The sequence below is a fragment of the Orbicella franksi genome, chromosome 8, assembly GCF_964199315.1.
Source record: "Orbicella franksi chromosome 8, jaOrbFran1.1, whole genome shotgun sequence".
NCBI lineage: Eukaryota > Metazoa > Cnidaria > Anthozoa > Scleractinia > Merulinidae > Orbicella > Orbicella franksi.
The window spans coordinates 30,677,807-30,697,416 of NC_138152.1; the positions used below are offsets into that span (position 1 = coordinate 30,677,807).

Sequence of the window (19,610 nt, forward strand, 5' to 3'; positions counted from 1 at the left end):
CCCCCTCCCCCCCCCCCCCACGCCCCCCTCCTTCCCGAAATTTCTTCTTTTCCTTTCGTGGAGGCAGCTGTAACACAGGCTACACGGGAGGTGGCTAGCGAATGATGCTTCCTCTTTGAGACGAGGGTTATTTTGGAAATTTCAAGGCACTCCAAAATATCAAAACATGGTTCTATGAAATCTACGTTGTTTAATGAAAGATGCTTTAATTAAAATGTTAATAATTACGAAACAGTCATTCAAAATAAATACGTTAATATAATCGTAACAGTTACAAGCGTTAAAAAATAACAGCACAGCAGTGTTCAAGTGACTATCGTAAACAATCGTGTTTCCCCTCGGCCCAGTCCACACTACACCGGAAAAATTTGATTCTGCGGTTAGGCTCACCGTCCACACTAATCCGTCACGAAAACGGAGCTTTTCGAGAACGCTCTTCAAACCGGAGGAATTTGAAAACGCGGACTTTTCGTTTCCGTGTGGAAGGAAAACATTTTTAACACGGAGCATTCCAAAACGATGACGTCACGATAATCACGTGATTTCCCTGACCGAGTTTTCCTCAAACACAAATCCAAAATGACCGGTGATTATTGCGTTTTCAAATTCCTCCAGCGTAGTGTGGACGGAAAACATTTGATGCGTTTTCAGAGTGAAAAACGCCGTTTTCAAATTCGTCCAGCGTAGTGTGGACGGAAAACATTTGATGCATTTTCAGAGTGAAACCTCCGTTTTCAAATTTCTCCCGCGTAGTGTGGACGGGTCTTGAGTGGGTGGTTTCCTGAGATCTGTAATAATTAATTTTCCGGTTAAAACAAAGGCGTTAACGAAATGACTTAAGATACATCTGTACAGTGTTAGTCTTCATATGAAGCGCAAGCAACTATTTACAACTCCGTGCCTCGTCCTGGTGTACGCTTCAACACTTTCATCCTGGTATTTATGAATATTTAACTTCAAACTGAGAGTAACAATCTACAGATGCGTCTTCAGTCTTTTTATCCAGCGGTAATGGCTAATTCGATAATAGACACTTGGTTTACAAGCCTCTTGCTACGTGCTCGACCAAAGGGAACACATTTGTCCTCGTACAAAACCTTTCATATAAAAGTGAACCCCTTAGAACTCATTCTGCCTCAAGACTCGTTTACGATGGGAACAATGACCGACTGGTACGATATTAGAGCCACATACTCAAATAACAGGCACAGTGATGGTACTATCCTGTCAGCCAATCAGAGAAAGGCAATGGTGATTGGCTTGCGCAAATTTTCCCGCGCTAGATGCCGCCTACGCCATTCCCTGGAATGTGATTGGTTTATTGCATTTTCTCCCCAGCGGTGATTGGTTTAAAAGATTTGCAATGCCCTACTTTGGTTTTCTTTGTTTACGACAGTCACAAGAGAATCACTTCAACACAAAAAGTAGCTAAGCTACGAAGTTCATTAAGCAATTTCAAAATGTTTCCGTAATGTCCAAATTTTTGAGCTATGTTTTTATGACATAAGAAAAGATAATCAGCTCGCGTTTGTCTAAATTATATATCTTAACGAAAACCCAAAATAAACGTCTCTGACTAAAACAATTCCAATATAATCGAAAAAAAGTTTAGAAATTCTCTAAGACAATTAAATTACAACCACTAAACTAGCCATATGTAGTCCTTTGGTTAGCTGGTATTTTCTCATATATAGCAGTTTTTCCTATTATTTTTTTTCCTGTTTATCTTGCTAACTTCTTATAATCGAAGCACCTAAGTTTCTCTTAAACACGAATCCTAAACTGGTTCAACCAGTTTCTTATAATTATGTTTTTCTTCACGATACTGGTTTAGCCTGTACCTGGAAGATTTAATTTACATGCGATATTTTTTTTCTTGGTAACTTAGCAGAACCACAAGAACTGTTCATTTGTGTCCTGACAAATTTCCAAATGATGCACGTGCACAAACACAACGAGGTCAGATTCTTAAACACTTCCAGCTCGTGATAATCAATAGCGAATTCTTTTTCTTATCTTCTGTCCATCCGGGACCTAGTACTCATCTCCTCTTATCATCTGTCGGATTCTGTAACAAAACAGGAAAAACAGGAAATTACTCACAAAATCTCGAAGCTTGTAAACGGGTTTGAAAATTCAAACGAGTAAACACTGTAGATTGAATAACACGTTTTAGATTCTTAGCAAGCACCAAAAACATCTTTAGCGTAGCTTTTACGACTAAAATTGTTTTTTCTTTGTACAATGTATTTCCTTGGCTTGGGTTAGTAGTGATTTAAGAAACTCGGTTAAACTGTTCGGTCCAGTCAGAGTGGAGACAACGTTCTCCTCGACCAATCAGCAGCGAGTCCATGAACGCCCGCGTAGTTCCCCGCGCTTGATTTCGCGCGCTTTCCACAGATTGCATATTTTAACCTCATCTCCCATTTGCTTTTCAAATTAAATGCGAGGTTTTACAGGGAATGTTGTAACAAAGAAGCTTAACTTATTGATTCAAACATAGATGATCCAGAGTTCACGTCAACCGCGTTTAGACTAATCTCTGTTTAGACGAAGACTTTCTTAAAAGCTTAAACTCATCTCTTGAGTTTAATCCTACGTAGTAAAAATGATGGCGGCTGTACATTTACCACAATACCATGCGAACCTTACACACCCCATAAAGTACAAGAAAAGCGAAAGGAAAGCCATATTTTTGTAATATTTGTTCCTGTGCTAACGATAATGTGTATGATAGTTTAGAAGGTTTCAGAACTTCTTTGTAGGTTTTTATGGGGCTTGTTCAGGTTTTCGTTCGTTAAGAGTTATGGGTAAATGTACCAGTCGCCATGGTTTTTTTTCTTGGAGGATTCTGGACGTAGATCTTCTCGAACTTTTTTCCCCGAAAATGACACGCGTTGAGGTAGTGATTAAAGCAACACAAATTTCACGTATTTAACACTGAGAATCCAGTGGCAACGGTACGGGAGTAACATATATTTTTTAAATGTTGGTTTTTATTTATTTATGTATTTATTCTTATTGATCTACTGACCTTGAGCCTAAAGTTCCACTTCCCGACTGCGCGTCCCGTTTTTTACGTTTAGCTTTCTTTTTGGAACTTTCTAGTCCTAAAGAATTACGCATATGGTTTTACAGTGAGGCGTTACGTACCGTTGTCACTCAAGAAAAAATGTTTACGTTTTGACTGGTTTTCGCATCTTTGTGTTGGCTTCTTCAAATTTCTAAGCCAATCAAAGCATCAGCAGGTGACTGAGTTGACGTCTCTTCAGCCAATCAAACAACCAACAAGGCACTACCAAAGCTCGTGCACGTTTTAGGCACGTGACCACCTTGACGTCTGCACGTATGATTTGACGTCTGGTTTTTGATTGGGTGAGATATTGGAAGCCAACAAAAAGATGTGGAAACTGTCGAGTGAGAATGGTACGATGTGTTTCATATTGACATCGTAACTTAACATTTTAACTTTTTGTCAACTTTTTCGACGAAAGTTTAAATTGAACCATTTTTAACAAATTAATAAATTTCAATATTTCATGTATACGGTTAATAATTTTAACGTTTTCATACCCTTTTAATAAATTTTACACAAACTTTCAAGCTAATTTACATCCTTTAACATAAATCCGTTTTAGTTCCCGAGGAATGCCCGTTTATCAAGTTTTAGATCTGTCAGTTATAATTCTAAACTGAAAGGTTGAGTAATTTATTGATAATTAATGATTAATTAACTAACTCTAGATTACAAGCACTCCATCTTCTTCTTTGTCTATCGAAAGCTTAAAGTACACCTAACCCCAAAATTTTTTTTTCGCTAAAACAAATCTAGACTTTATTTGAAGCATTTGGGCGAAGAAATTTTTGAATTTGGTTGAATCCTCGATTTTCTATGCCCTTTCAAAGTCGCGATTAAGTGTTTCACGACCGCGTTTTAGGGAGTCTGGGGCGGCGGTACCTGATGACGTCTACCCAGGAACCAAACACAATAGCGCCTCAGTCAACTCACTGTATTTGCTCGAGAAAATAGAATGCAAAACTAATCGTTCCGATGTATTTTGGGACTAAAACGTCCAAGTTTTGTCTCAGAATCATTTCTTTTTCGTCACTGGAGTCAGAGTTAAGTTTCGATTCGGAAGACTCCGAAATAAACTTCGATCGAGCACGTTCGACAACTCTGAACTCACTGCTTAGAGCTTTGAGAGCAATTTACAATATTTCAAGCGACGACGGGGAAGACGTCTTTGCGGACGAGCTGCTTGTATATTAGGAATGGAAAGCTAGATACGAAGTGGAGGAGCAGGTAAACGAACAGCAGGAAAGAAAACTCAAGGACTGCTTTGGATGGTAATTTCGTCAACTAAACATAAGATTCCCACGCGTGTTTATAGCCCGTTTACATTTGTCCTTACCGAGAATGTATTTTGTCAAGGTTCTGTTAAATCCAGTTTGTGTTTTACTTTCAGTTGAATGCTTCATGTTTATAAGAGCGACGTACGTGTTGCAGTTTTCGAGACTTGATGCCCTCCAAAACATTGGCTTCGATCGATTGAAAATCGTATTGTTTGGACCTGTATTTTTGAAGCTGCGGGAAGCAAGGCGAAAGGAAACATTTCATACAATTACCGATTTCACATTGTCACACGTTTTAAGTCGTAACTCCAAATAACCAATGTAAATTGTTCTCAAAGTTTGCAGTGAAATTCGTCGGATAAGCGAAAAGGATGTGTTCCCTAAGCGGTCCGCAGATAATGTTACGCGGTCATATTTTCGACGCTATTGCACATAATCTTTGTCACACTGCTGATTTCTAAACCTTAGAAAAACTCTGTGAGTCTAACAATTTTGTTATCATGTAATTCTAGAGGATTAATCTTCGACTTTCATCTAAATCGAAAGAGAAATAAGTGTTGGTTAGCGGCGTACAGTGGCGATCTATTTACATATCAGTATAACGCTTCTTGATCATGACCGGATCACACATCTTTGCCGGTTATGTTATAAATACTGCGGGATTGGAAGATATAGGTTGTCGGTGGTATTTCTACAAATTGCTGGTTAGCTTTAAGCAGAAAATTTATGAAAATAGCGTTCGAAAGTCTGCGGAACAAATTCCAGTGAGAGTTCTTCAATGGTTCTCACAGATTCAGTTCGCTTGTTTCGGTTCGACAAAATCAACCATCGTTTACGTCTTTATTGCACCATTAGCCGATCATCGTCAGTAAATTGTACAGTATATCTTCCTTTAAATCTGGAATATTGCTGCAACAGCCGATAGCACCTCTGGAAGGCGTTTCTGCGCACTTTTCGAATGTGTATTGCACCATCCTGAAGGAAATGAGAGGAAATGAGATATCCAACCTTCCTGGGTAGACGTCACAAGAGCCGCTGGACCCATTCTCCTCAAACTCGGTCGTGAAACAAAATGGCGGTGTTTTGGAGCTATTTTCGAGATTTCGTCGTGGCACAGAAAATCGAGGATTTAACGGAATCCAAAAATTTTTTCGCAGAACTATTTCAAATAATAAGTAGATTCGTTCTAGCGAAAAAAAATTTTTGGGGTTAAATGCACTTTAACGTAACGCAAAACAACAAGTTAGAAGAAAAAGGGCCGCGCTTCCCTTCTCGTCCTGGCGCGGAGTTTTTTCCTCTGGTGCGCTCTGTTGCGTCACGCCCGACAGACAAAGCGAACTGCTTGGAGTCTAAATTCATTGGTCAAAATTCCTTCTCAGGTAATTGAATGATCCCTACGGCAGCTCCCTAGGGTAGTTTTACCGAGTGACATGGCGTAATATGACGTCAATCGAACGAGATCACTTCCGAGGTCTGTACGATCTAAACGAAGATTTACCGACAAGGACCCGAGCTTCCCCGGCACACTAATAAAGAAAGTAAGACCCACCTGATGAAATACTTGAGCTGGATGACGATGCGTTGATCTCACCGTTTCCATCTACAGGAGATGGAATGTCGTTTGCGCTGTTATAGGAGATTACTTCTTGGTAAATTGTACCTGAAATGACACAAGTCAAATCATAAACTCTCCTCGCATGCATGTTATTGTGTGATAAAATTAATGAAGAGAATGTAATGGTAATCGCGCCAAGTGGTCCATGTCGCCGGCGCTAATCTCCGGTTTCTGTAGCATGATGCGACTAGGAGTATTTCTATTCTCCCCTGGATGGAAATCTATCGCAGGGCTACCCCGGCATAAAATTCGTCACTACCCTTTTACACCTTGGTGGAGAGAAGCACTGTGGAAGTTAAGTGTCTTGCCTAAGAACACAGGACAATGTACCCGGCCAGGGTTCGAACCCAGACCGCTCTATCCACCGCGATGACACACCTCCACAGGGAACCTACCCTTCCCCTTCTTACACCGTCGGGGTATGCGTTTGCTTGTACAGTACCGCTCCAAAGTAAGTTACCACCCGAGACGAGAGCTTTAGAAATCTGTAAGCCAGAGGGTTGTGTAATGGTTTCGTTGACTGTATGGTGATTTTTTTGGATTTTTTTGTACTTACGTTTCCAGTCTTCCACAGTGTGGTCTTTCTCGTCTACAACGTGATCGTATTTATTCGGTATTGGCTAGCAGAAAAACAAAAACAAAAGTCTTCAGTAATGTGAGAGAAAATAACTCAATATACTTCAGACACAAAAAAGGAAAACTATTTATTGGTCGTCCGCGGTGAGTTGGCAAACAATACTGGTTTAGCCTCCTAGGCAGAACGCTGTATTTTTTTTAAATTGACTCACTGCACAATCTTCGATCTCTAAGATTGTGTGACGAGCAAAAGCCTTCAGTTATAAATATATAATGAACAAATAAATAAATTACAATATTTAGAGAGGAAGCCATAGCAGGCTTAACTAGTTTTCATGCAGGTCCTCTATCCTGGTCGAATTGGAATTTAGAGTGTTGGTTATTGAAGAGGGAGGAAAACTGGAGACCCCGGAGAAAAACCCTCAGAGCAAGGCGAGAACCAACAACAAACATATGGCACCCGTCTGGAATCAAACTTGAAGCACATTGGTGAGAGGTAAGCGCTCTCACCACTGTGCCATCCCTACTCCCCTATATTAGAACGTGCGATACTCACCGACTCCACTTCACTTCTTTCATACCACACATGTATGTACGGATGATGCAAAGCTTCAATCACTGAGATCCGTTTAGAACGGTCAACCACCAACATCTTGGAGAGAAGATCTCGACATTGTTCAGCTAAAAACAAATAAAATTACAACAGGGCAAGTCTGAAAACGCTATGCATAATGATATTCACATCCACGTTTAAAGGAGCTATGTTCCGGTTTGTGCATCTTGTAAAGTTTAGCTTAAATTTTTCAAGTTCGTCGTTTGTAATCCGCGTCAATCTTCTCCATCCTTAACCATCCCTGTTCCTTTATGGTTTATTATCATCTCTTTGGTGTTTTTATTTCTTAGTAAAGTATTATTTTCAGGTTTCCTTCAATTTAAAGGTAATTTTATACGTGGCCAAAATAACTCAAAATAAAGTAACCAAGCTCCCTTCATTTCGTGCAATAAGTACAGTCACTTTTCATTACAGCAGATTACAGTTAAAATGAAGGAGAGATGAATATATCAACTTATCTAATTCAGTCTTCTATTCTAAAGATGGAATTGTGCTCATAACACCGTAACACATGATCTTCACCTTTAGCTTTGTTTCCTGGTGGAAATAAATCATCTGGGAAGAGAGCTTCAAAACTGAATCCAGGTTGTTTGGGTCGACTAGCACAATACATCCTCACCTGCAAAATAGAAAACACAAATCTGAATGTCAATCCCTGCTACTGCATGAAATGTGTTACAACCTGATAACAGCAACAAAGGTGACTGTGTGGCATGTCCATGTAAGTTCTGACACATTGTGATTCATATGAATCAAATAAATTGTATTTATTTTTTGCACAAGGCCTGCGAGTTTGCAGTCCAGGGGGGACTCCTATATGAAAAGGTTGGGGATACTTGTCATATGATTTGAATTAAACCCCTAAACAAGACCAATCTGGGTGTGGTTCGAACTTTATTTGACCTCTAAAAGATACCACTTAAAACAGAATAGGCTTGATTACCAGCTGCTGTTCAGGAAATGAGCCCACGCTAGCAGATCGAACCAAAAAAAGTGTTTTTTACTATCACTATTTCCTTGAGCTTATCGTAAAAGATACTTTGGCAGCTAAAAATTGTAGCAGTTTGTCACATAACCACCCTAAGTGAGACCGGAGCCTTGATGTACACTCCTAAGTGAGATGATGAGCATCTCCGACATTTTCACATGGGTGAATGGGAGTTTCCCACCCCCCCCCCCCCCTCCAGGGTCTGCAGCTACATGTAGCAGCTAGGCAACAGTGGCAAAAGGTGTGGGTCTGCTCTCTTACCGATGGTTGCAACTGGTTAAGAAAGGATTCTGATGGTGTGCCAAGGAGTTCAGTGACTTTGTTCCACTGATCAATATCTGATAAGCTGGTCAAGGAATTATGAAATCCAGAGTCACACAGAATATTGCTGTCACACATCTACATATGTGTCTAAAATAGTATATATCACAGATTATACAATGGTATGAATTTGGTAGTATTGATAGTTAACTTCCTATACATGTACAATGTAGAGTAAAATGTATGTATGTAAATATGTAAATATGTAATTTGTAAAATGTAAATACGTCATTTGTTTACCTACGGATGCACTGAGGAGTTCACAAGAGCTCGTTCAGAAATGCCTGTGCATGCGAAGATCAAATTGAAATTTGGAAATGTTGGTTTCTAAGGAGAGGGGAAAACCAGAGTAGCTGGAGAAAAACCTCTTGAGCAGAGTAGAGAACCAACAACAAACTCAACCCACATATGATGCCAGGTCCGGGAATTGAACCTGGGACACATTGGTGGGAGGCGAGCGCTCTCACCACTGCGTCATCCCTGATAGAGTGATTATTTATGTTAGTGTAAAACTTTATTTCAACAGGGTGCCCCATTCAGCTCAAAGCCTGGTATCCATTAGGCGTCCTGCATCTAAATGTTAAAATTTTAGACGATAAAAAACAATAATTATAATAATTAACAATAATTACTATACAAATTACAATAAATAAAATTACAATAAAACACATTACTAAAAGTAATTGGAGATGAGACAAAATGTTGTACTCAACACTAAAAAGTCTGAATGTTTTCTGTGATTACTAACATTTTCAGGAAGTTTGTTAAAAAATTTTCCAGTCACTAAAAAGAAAGGTGTTTTTCCCAACAAGACATCTTGGGACTCAATCATCAGAACGATGCTCAGCCAGAAAAACACATGATATGATGACAGCACTACAATGGAATCTCGATTTTTCAAACCTCCAAAGGAAACAAAACTTGGTTTGAAAAATTGGGTAGTTTGAGAAATCGGGGACAAAACAGCAGAGTTCAAGGGAAGGGAAGCAATGGTTGGTTCAAGTTAGTGAGAGGTTTGAAAAATCAAGGGTTTGAGAAATCCAGATACATGTACCACTATATGTCATATTAAAATACACGCAAAACTATTTCTTTTCTGAAGAGGATACGATCTGTTCCAGGAAACATGACACTTCCTCGTATCATTTCACCCAATATGCATCCAATAGACCACACGTCAACATTCTCACTGTAACCCATACCCAGAATAACCTCTGGCGCTCTGTAGTACCGCGTCACTACATAAGGAGTCATCATGAATGCTGCTCCAGCTGTCCGTGCAAGGCCAAAGTCAAGGATCTGTTGAATGTTAAATACACAAACAAGTGCTATAATTCTTTATATTAAATTACAATGTTTAGAGACGAAGCCACATCAGCCTTAGCTGGTTTTCACGCAGGTCCTCTATCCTGTTTGAATTGAAATTTGGAGTGTTGGTTTTTGCAGAAGGAGGAAAACTAGAGAACTCAGTCAAAAACCCTTGGAGTAACAAGAACCAACGACAGTCCACACAATGGCACTTGGCCGGAATCAAACCCAGGTTGCACTCATGAGATGCAAGTGCTCTGTCACCACTGCACCATCCCTGCTTCCCAAAATAAAATCACACTACATGTACATGCACATCTACAAAGGTATTCTGAAGGAGGTCCGTGAGTTGATTCCAATTGGACGATCTCCTCAAGACTACACTCTAAGATGAGGTACTACATGTTGCTGGCCTGTACTGTTGAGTGTCTCCCTCACTATTTTCAAACAGTTGTAGGATATTTAACATCCGGGCCTTAGTTTTTGAAAAAAAAAACTACCTGGCTGAAATAATATTACTTTTAAGAAATAAAAAAACACTTCGAAAAAATTTATAAGTGAAATAAATATTAATATTAATAGCTTTCATACCTTAAGTGAGCAATCTGATTTCACAACAATATTACTTGGCTTTAGGTCCTGCAAATGTAAAATAACTGCCAAGGTCAAAATCACAATTCTCCTATTGTCTCTCTATCATTTTCTTTAATATTTACAAGAGACTTTAGTTTCAATCAAGTCCTTTTGTTAACAAAAATTACTTCATAACACTTGTTCAAAAAGTGTGGAAGAAGAAAATGTTGAGGTTACTTATACAGGTGAACCGCACTATTTTGAACTCTCAAAGGAAAAATAGTTTGAAATAGCAGGAGTTCGAAATAGCCGATAGTAAATGACTGAAGGTCGTATCCAAGGGATAGTTCAAAATAAGTGAGAATTTGAAATTAGATCTCTCCACAGTAAAGACTGTCAGTCAGCCTTCAAACTATAATTTTCTATGGTGAATTGGGTTTCAAATAGCACATCTCTGCTGAGATCACATGTATCAGATCTTAGATTCTCATGACTGTCAGGGTTCCAGGTAAGTTTTCAAGGTAGGGTGTCAAAAAGGAATTCCAACAGGCAATTCCCACTGCAGCCACCAGATCATTAGAAATTTCCTATTAATTTGTCGGGTTATGTAGCTGATCTTGTTGGGTTTTTGACCTGAGAACACTCAGTTATCTAGAACACTGGACTGTATGTTACACAAGAATATGTAGAAGTCAGTGATACATCATTGTTTAAGTGTTATAGACTTACTCTGTGAATGATGCCTGCATCATGAAGGTGCTGAGTGAAAAAGAAACAAGATTATATTTCATTTCATTGATAATAATAATTATTATTGTTAAGTAATATACATTGCTGGGCTTGAAAAAAGTGTCGTCCCATTGTCCTTCTGGGCAAGTAATTTTTCATCTTCACTTGCCCCATGGACAAGGGATCAAGTAAGTCATCTGCTGAGAGCAAACTCAGACTTGTCCAAGGCAAGCAAAATTTGAGAGTTATCATCCCAAGGGCAAGCTGGGATTCAAGTTTTTTTCAAGCCCCTCATTGTCTGGATTTATGAAAACAATGTTAAAGAAAATCTCACCCTGCTCAAGAATTTTTTTTTGCAAAGTAGTACGTCAGTCTTTTTTGTTCCTCCACTCTTTTACCTTCCTTTTTGTGTACTGAAGTTTTTGTTTGTTGTTGTTTTGGAGTGATTTTGAGACCTTAAGGAGCCATGAAATTAAAGTGCATACTAGGTCATTTGGTAAAAAGGACCCATTTTTCAATGACATGGTTTTGATAAATCCACGTGCCTTGTGTTCAGGCTGTAGTATAATATACATTGAATGAAGTTACACATATCTGAGCATGTGGACATTAATTTGAAATAACAATACCCAAAACCTTACTTTAACGCCACACAACATCTGGTACATTAGATATGAGAGCCTCTCATGGTCCAAATCCATCTGAATCACTTGGACTAAACTTGCATCCATCAACTCTGTCACTAGATATCTGGAAAGAGACGGAATACAGAATTTACAAAGTTTACAGCAAAAATATATTTAGGTCACAATTCATTCTTAGTACAACATGGTAAGGCAACTAACTTGACCAGGGCTCAAAAAAAGTGCCATCCCATTGTCCCAGACAAGTAGATTTTCCTTCTGGACAAGTAACTTCTCATTCTCCCTTGCCCACTGAGTAAGGGATGAGGCTCATTGTCCGCCAACTAAATCATCAAAATAGCAAACTAAGACTAAGTTGTCCAGGGCAAGTTAAATTTGAGAGTTACTTGTCCCAAGGGCAAGCTGGAATTCGAGTTTTTTCCGAGCCCTGTTGTCCCAGACTGTTAAAAGTTTCCTACTACCTTAAGAAAACTGAAAAATTCAGAAAATGTCTCTCAACTGTTTCCCCAGAGTTCCAAAGTAGACCACTATAGAAAAATAGGCTTACAACAAATCGGAGGTACAACAACTATTTTCTACTGTCATTTTGTAGATTCAAAGTCTCAGAGCAGTTTGAATGCGAGTTACCTGATAAGTTGATTACATCTTTTTCTATCAGTACATGTAAGGATCTGTTTCCAGACATTGTACAGTGGAACCCCATTAACTTGGTCACCAAAAGGTCACAAAAATCTGGCTGTGTTACCAGAGTGGCTGTGGTAAAGGAGTTCTTTAAATAAGAAAATGAGTGACTGAGCTTTTGTTCAGGCCAGGACAAAGTGGCCGTAATAATGAGGTGGCCATATTAACAGGTTGGCCATAAGGCGGGGTTCCACTGTACCATTAAATCTGACTGACCCTCTAGATAAGTAATTCGATTTTTGAAATCCCTGTATTCGATACATGTGCACAATAACATATACTCACAGATCTTGAAACTCTTCATATGATCTGTCTGGCGTAAATACATTGAGGAGACCAATAATCTAAAAAGCAAGAGACAGAAACTGAGTCAATAAAAATTAACTTGAGTAATCACAATGTATATAAACTGTTTTGTGTTTTTGTTTTGTTTTGTTTTGTTTTTTCTCAAGGATTTCCAGCCTTGGGAAAAGCTGTAGTTGAACATGCGTAAAATTATGATAATTCCACTGTGATGATATCAATGACGCAATGTTTGATATCGTGTTTGACCCTTTAACTGCAACCATTTCCTGGTTGGAAAGAGCCACTAACAGAGATAGGTGTCTTACTCAAGCAAGAAATAAGCAACAACTAAGAACCATTTTATACCAAGTCTTTAAACTACACCTAGGCCATGCTACCTCCCCCTGGGGCAACTCCCATATGAAAAGGCCAGGGATGCTCATCAGAAATTAATTTGAATTAAACTCCTGAAGGAGACCAATCTCGGCATAGCGCAAGCTTTTATTGACCCCTAAGAGATGCCACAAGCATCCTGACCTTTTCATAACGGAGTTTCCACCTCCCCCCCCCCGCCCCCCCCCCCCCCTCTCCAGGGCTGCCCCCAACCACTTACATTTTTGTGATTGACCATCTTTAACAGTACAAGTTCCCTGAAGGCTCGTTTAGCGTGAGTGACATTTTGAAATGGTCGGCTAAGCTTCTTGATGGCAACTTTCTCCCCTGTTGTAGTGTCTAATGCAGAGCTGAGAAACAAATTAAAGACGCAAACAATTACTATCTTGAAAAGTTTGTGCTTGCATAGTTTTAACAGTATTGTAGCAGAATGTAAAGTATAATGAAGGGGTCCGCTGAAAATAGGGCCCTACATGACCGTTGATGTAATGCCAAACTCTCCTTGCATATCACAAGGGAAGAAAAGGAGAATCTAGCAATTTATTGGTAGTCATTTAGGGCTTTTTTCCAGCATGCATTCTATATTATAGAGCTGGAGATCAGTTGGATCTAACCAATTTTCCCACAGTCTAATTGGCTGATTATTAATCACACGATGATGACCAAATTAAAAAAACTTGTGTATCCAACACAGGACACAATAAGTGATAAATAAACACCTGTAATGCATGCAAATTCAATATAATTTATTTAACTTGAGTTTATTAAGATGACGTTTGAAGGTTGGGTGATTGATCATCACGACAATGTCCTTTAGTTCACGGCCTTCATTGTTCTCAACAGCGTTTCCCATGACAAATATTGATAATCTAAGCAGAAAAAATGACCCCTCTTGATAATTTAGGAGTTAAGAATACAAATATCACAATAAACAATCTGTTGTATTTGTTTACTGTTTCACTTATAAACATGACAATAACAGTAAAGCAAAATCATAAGACAATATGCAAAGAATTGACATTACAGTTTATTGCTCTTCTACAAAGCTATAAGAGGAATTTGGTCAAAAGGCTTTCAAACACTTGGCTATTACTTCAATCCATTTAAACTATTTGCTTTCAGATGAAAATTTGAAGGCTGTACGTTTTTCACAGAGACATTAAAGATGGAAACTTTTGTCACCTGATACCCATGCAAAATTCCAGCCAGGCAAAAATTAAAATTCTTGTCATTTTTACATAGGATTTTTATCAATTTAGTTAAATCTGCCATACATACATTAATGACAGGGGAAAAAAAAATTAAAATCCACAGTTTTAACCACAAAGAAGGGATCGCAGTGTGGAATCTGAAGTAGCCGGATTGACTAATATGACCTGATAAATTCCACAACAATACAACAACCAGAAATTCTTAAGCTTGTTCGATCAAGCTGATTTCGTTTGGAACGAAACCATTCTAATCGATATAAGCCGCAATTCAGTTAAGTTTTAAAGCAAATTTGGTTCTACGGGAATCGATAACTCGACGAGTTCAAAGGCGTTGTTCCGGTTTGGTCTTACAGGGGAATTTCCCTTCAAAAGACAGGAATTTCTAGACCAGGGAAAACCCCGAGCGTTTTGCGATTTCCCCAAGATTTCAATCGATGGTTTCGAAATCAAAAGTTTAGATTTCACTGCCAACAATTTTCAAAGAAAATGGACATTGTCACAAGCGACGAAATATTTCACATTCAGGGATAAATAATTCACTCAGTGTTCACAGTAATAAATAACATATCCAATAGTTAGTCCGCCGGGTTGTGAGTTTAAACACGGTACGACCTGGAAGTATTTTTTAACCACAAAATTCTGTTCTCTAGACCAAACAGGACTCAACGACACATATCGAATTTAAAGCTGATAAACTATATTTTAAACCTAGATGCGTTTTGCTGAAGGAGATAAAAAAGAGACAGAAATAAAGAGGTTTTGTAAACAGTCGTCCCCTCACCAAACCATTCCTTGCGCTCCAGATCCGATGAGCTGTAGATTGCGGTATCGCTTCAACACGGTAAACACGGTGTCGCCAATTTGTATAGAATAGAACATGTCTGCGGATAAACTTAAAATGTTCTTCAATCCACCATCACTTTTCTCTCCCACAACAACCTTGTCAAAAGTCCTCCACAGAATAGGAATAACTCCACAACACTCCAACATCAGCGATCATCTGTCGGCCATAATGAGATATGGATCATAGCTAACAGCGCATGCGTTAATTCTGACCGTTCTGTTCGATTTAGTACTGGGTTCTAAGATAAACTCGTCTCCAGGTCCTGGTTGATGAAACAGACCCACTGTACTGTCACAGAATCTGTCACAGCTGTCACAGTGATTTGGGTATCTCCGAGTTTTGGGTTCCCCCGTACCCAAATCCCTTGTGTTTTGGGGATCCCCAATGGGATACACAGAAAACCTTTTCGCTAATTTGTACGATGTACTAGAATCAACTATTCGCGGATTACTCCCGAGACATGACCAGAACGATCTTGGCCAAAAAATATTTTTCTTCTATCATTTAATTAGGATTCAGAACGAACAAGAGTCTACTCCACTCATGGTGATGGCATTTTTATTTCTATTTTTTTCATTGCTAAATTACACGTGACTGCTGGACCGCGCACTGACGACAGGTAAAATTTCAATACCATTAAAGACCATTAAAGATTACAGATAATACATGAATTAGTCATTGGCATCAAGAATTTAACAAACTATGAAATCACTCAAAGCTAAAACTTAACTTAACTTGGCTCTACACATTGAAAAGGTATAGAACGTTCTCTGTAAACCTGACATATTCACTACACTGCGAAAACTTCACGCTGCCGAAAGATTGCCAGTCGACTTTCACACAAGCACTTGGGCAACTAGCAGTGGATTGATAATAAACCAGTGGGGACATTTTAATTTCTAAAACATGCAAAAAAAGTGTTACAAGAAAGCATTACAGCATAAACAGTTTTAGCTGCGAGTCAAACGATCACGAGAGCGAGGCCTGACTACAATCAATCAATCAGTCAATACTGTGGGGCTTTAATATAGCGAAAAATATAAAAGAAGAAACCGAAACAACGTAGGATGATTTTTTTGAAATTGTACTTTATTTCAGCTGGCCAAACCAGCCTTCTTCAGGTACAATGAAACTTTTACATTGGGACGTGTTTTCATGTACCATATTTTCGGAATAAGAACGTTCTCTGGTTAAAAATATATTAAAAACATAAGCTTTCGGCTATCAGTCTATAGCCTTTAACGAATGAAGAATGTAGCGCGCAAGCGAAAATATATACGAATAGGGTGCGAAAAATTGAGAATAAAAACAAGCGTGAAAAAAGCAAGAAGATAAAAATGTAAATGAGGCCTGATTACAATAAAATAGAATATTGCCTAGGCAACGGTTTTGAGTTGTTATCCGCGTCGACATTCCGTTGATGTTCCTTTGAGGAACATCAACGAAACTTGGAGAACTATTCAAATGGCTCTAATGTTGCCAACCATGCGTGGCAAAACAATCACTCCATTGATTTCGACAATGCTTGTGTCATTGACAAAGGCAATTACCGCGTTCGAAAAACACTAGAATCTTGGCACACAACAAAAACCGTCGACGCGGATAACAACTCAAAACCGTTGCCTAGGCAATATTCTATTTTATTGTAATCAGGCCTCATTTACATTTTTATCTTCTTGCTTTTTTCACGCTTGTTTTTATTCTCAATTTTTCGCACTCCATTCGTATATATTTTCGCTTGCGCGCTACATTCTTCATTCGTTAAAGGCTATAGACTGATAGCCGAAAGCTTATGTTTTTAATATATTTTTAACCAGAGAACGTTCTTATTCCAATATGTCTTATCCTGGTTACAGTTCTATTTTTACCATATTTTCGTAAAACCGGAAATACGTAAAACTACTTGACAGTGTAAATTAAAGATAAGCATATGGTAAAATAAAGTAATGAAATAACATAATAAAAGGAAACAAGTAATGTTTCTTTGCAGATGTTCAGACCATCGGGATCAATTGTTCTGCCTTTTTGAATTAAAAAAGCTTCCCTGGCCTTACGGATATAGCACTATGACAGAAGGTCATGCAAACATAACGGTACAGTAGCCTGTCTGAAATAGTGAGCCATCGTACACAGTCTGTTGGCTCCGGAAGAAATTTACAGTGGCTGCAAAGTCATGTTGCCCGTATAACCCTCAAGTGCGACTCTTCTAGATGTTTCAGAGTTGGCTGCCTATCAACGCGGGAAGTGCAGTCCACAGTTCCTCAATGTAAAAAGTCTCCCATTCCTTTGGTGGAATACCTGCATTATAATACTGACAGTTGACTGTGCCATTGACACCCGTTTTCTCGGAATGAACTTCTCTTCCATCTAAGCGTATGTAGCATTGAGTGAAGTGACCACTTCTGAACGAGTAGCCGCCGTTTGATTATTTTTGAAGAACAAACACTTCCCAAGCACCAGGATTAAACTGACAGTTCACTTCACCTCCACCATCGCTGTCAAAGTGTTTCATTCCCTTGCTGTCCAAGCGAATGAATACATTTTTCCACTTGGCGCTTTCGATCACCACTTTGCAGGTACATTTACGCGCTCGGGAAGGATTTATTTCCACAGGATATATGTAAAATTTCTCAATGACAAAGCTGGTTTGTACTTACAGTTGACAATACCACTTCCGGGTCCCAACCATTGAGTCACTCCACGGCCATCACACCGAACGTAGACATCGGGAAATGCCACCGACCGCAGCGTTTTGGGCTTTAGGCCATCCGCACGTTGCAGAAAACGGGATACCATCTCAATTGTGAATCGTGGAATGGTGTAAGGACAACTTGCACAGCTACGTACACCGAGAACGGTCCAAAACCCATCGTACCGTGTATAGACGGGACTGCCATTTAATCCACCGCTCGTTAGATGGTGCATGTAGAGCACCCTGTTGGTGTAGCTGGTGATTTTCCCCCCAGTTATCCACATGCTTCCTCGTGGTTTGTCAGCTGGAAAGCCGCAGTTCATCACCAGGCGGCTGTCATCACCAGTTCATCACCAGGCGAAGTCGAGGCGGGAGGGATAGGTGCGGAACACTGCTCTTTCTTACGGTGCGACATGATTACATGTACAAGGCAAAAAAACTTTTCAGTTTTTTCTGAGTTTCGCAATATTCATTTTACCGGGCATTCGGCTCCTTATCTGAGATAGTTATAAATTTGTAAGCGAAACTCTTTGGTCTATTTTACGCTTCGCGCTTTTCACACAAAGTTTAGTCTAGTCAGCAAAATATTTCGGCTGAAATAATCTCATTAACGTTCCTAATATATTGTGCTGTCATGAAACACAAACAGGTTTGACAACGGCTAGAAACATTACTTTCAACGCACGAGCGTTTATCTCAAGTTTTCCAAATGTCTGGAGTGCGAGTTTTACGACAATAAGATGTTAGCTTTAGCTGTTTAACTACCCTATCATTTTCATATCGAGCTAATCACATAAACAAGAAAATCGAGTCCAAGGATTGTTAACATTGTATCAAACACGTTACATTCCCCACGCTATATGCGTTACGTTATGTGTTAATATTTTAATAATAATAATAATTCTATTTTTGCACTTATAACGCAATTTGTGACGTCACAAACTCTCGTTTCAAAAGGTCGAGTGCAAAAATGCATAATGATAAATTTCTATTATTCAGACGTTCTGTTGCTGAAAACTCAGAGAAATAATCAAATACAAGTCGTCCTTTTTCTGTTTCTCTGTTGGATTAGCCCTTCCTTACTATTGTATTTTATATCTAAACTACTCAAACGGTGAGCAGATTCGCAAAAAAGTCTAACAGGAATCGAATGATCGAGTGAATGGCTCCTCCCCATACCAACAACTTGGATTTTCCAAGTTAAAAATAACCGAACGGAAGACAGCGGTTGATGTATATATTGTCATTATGGCCTTTATGCTGTGCTTGCTTCGTGTCTGGATCATGGGGATTTGTCGCCAGATTTGTTAAGACGGTATTAAAGTTCCAGCCAAGCTCTTATTTGTCAACAATGCTATCTTTTGCGCCAGTTCCCTGTGTAATATATCCAGTGCGTGTACCTTAGTGCCAACCGTTTTCCTAAGACGTAGGAAAATGAAATTCGAACTTCCAGTTTCGTTTTTCGTTTACCCGTGCCATCGGAAAAGGGAATTCGAACTTTTATTTTCGTTTTTCGCAAGACACTGAAAAATCGAGTTTGAACTTCGATTTTCGTTTTTCGTTTTGTTCGTGTTCTATTATATTATCTCAAGACAGTTGCCTATTACGCAGACGCTAGCACTCTTTGGGCTTGTATTATTGCCTCCCTTTACTATCACAAATCTCGGAATGAAATGGCTATTTAGGTCCCACTATAAAGTCAAAAAGGCTTGTCATGATCAATATCTTCCAAAAACGAAAGACGAAAAAAGGAAAGGACAATTAGAATTCTGTTGTCCCATAGT

General features: G+C 39.0%; 1 protein-coding gene across 2 annotated transcripts; it reads right to left on the bottom strand.

Moving 5' to 3' along the window:
- Positions 1–170: 170 nt before the first annotated feature.
- LOC145495593 (stress-activated protein kinase JNK-like) lies at positions 171–15,501 on the bottom strand. Of its 2 annotated transcripts, XM_081475224.1 has the most exons (14): positions 15,072–15,501; positions 13,300–13,429; positions 12,687–12,745; positions 11,718–11,826; positions 11,077–11,106; positions 10,366–10,413; positions 9,576–9,765; positions 8,407–8,483; positions 7,680–7,776; positions 7,101–7,225; positions 6,525–6,588; positions 5,903–6,013; positions 3,035–3,110; positions 171–2,068 (listed from the first exon to the last, which is right to left on the bottom strand). In XM_081475224.1, the coding sequence occupies exons 1-14, from the start codon at positions 15,278–15,280 to the stop codon at positions 2,035–2,037; spliced, it is 1,359 nt and encodes a 452-aa protein (XP_081331350.1). In that variant the 5' UTR covers positions 15,281–15,501; the 3' UTR covers positions 171–2,034. The 2 variants fall into 2 exon arrangements, with proteins under 2 accessions (XP_081331350.1, XP_081331351.1); XM_081475225.1 differs by lacking the exon at positions 3,035–3,110 and having other exon boundaries at positions 15,072–15,496.
- Between the last annotated feature and the right edge of the window lie 4,109 nt (positions 15,502–19,610).

Coding starts and splice junctions, on each gene's coding strand:
- LOC145495593 (XM_081475224.1), bottom strand. CDS start 15,280: ATGTTGGAGTGTTGTGGAGTTATTCCTATTCTGTGGAGGACTTTTGAC. Junction 9,766..10,365: donor AATCAGATTGCTCACTTAAG/GTATGAAAGCTA, acceptor AACATTCAACAG/ATCCTTGACTTTGGCCTTGC. Junction 3,111..5,902: donor CAGCTCAAGTATTTCATCAG/GTGGGTCTTACT, acceptor GTAATTCTTTAG/GACTAGAAAGTTCCAAAAAG.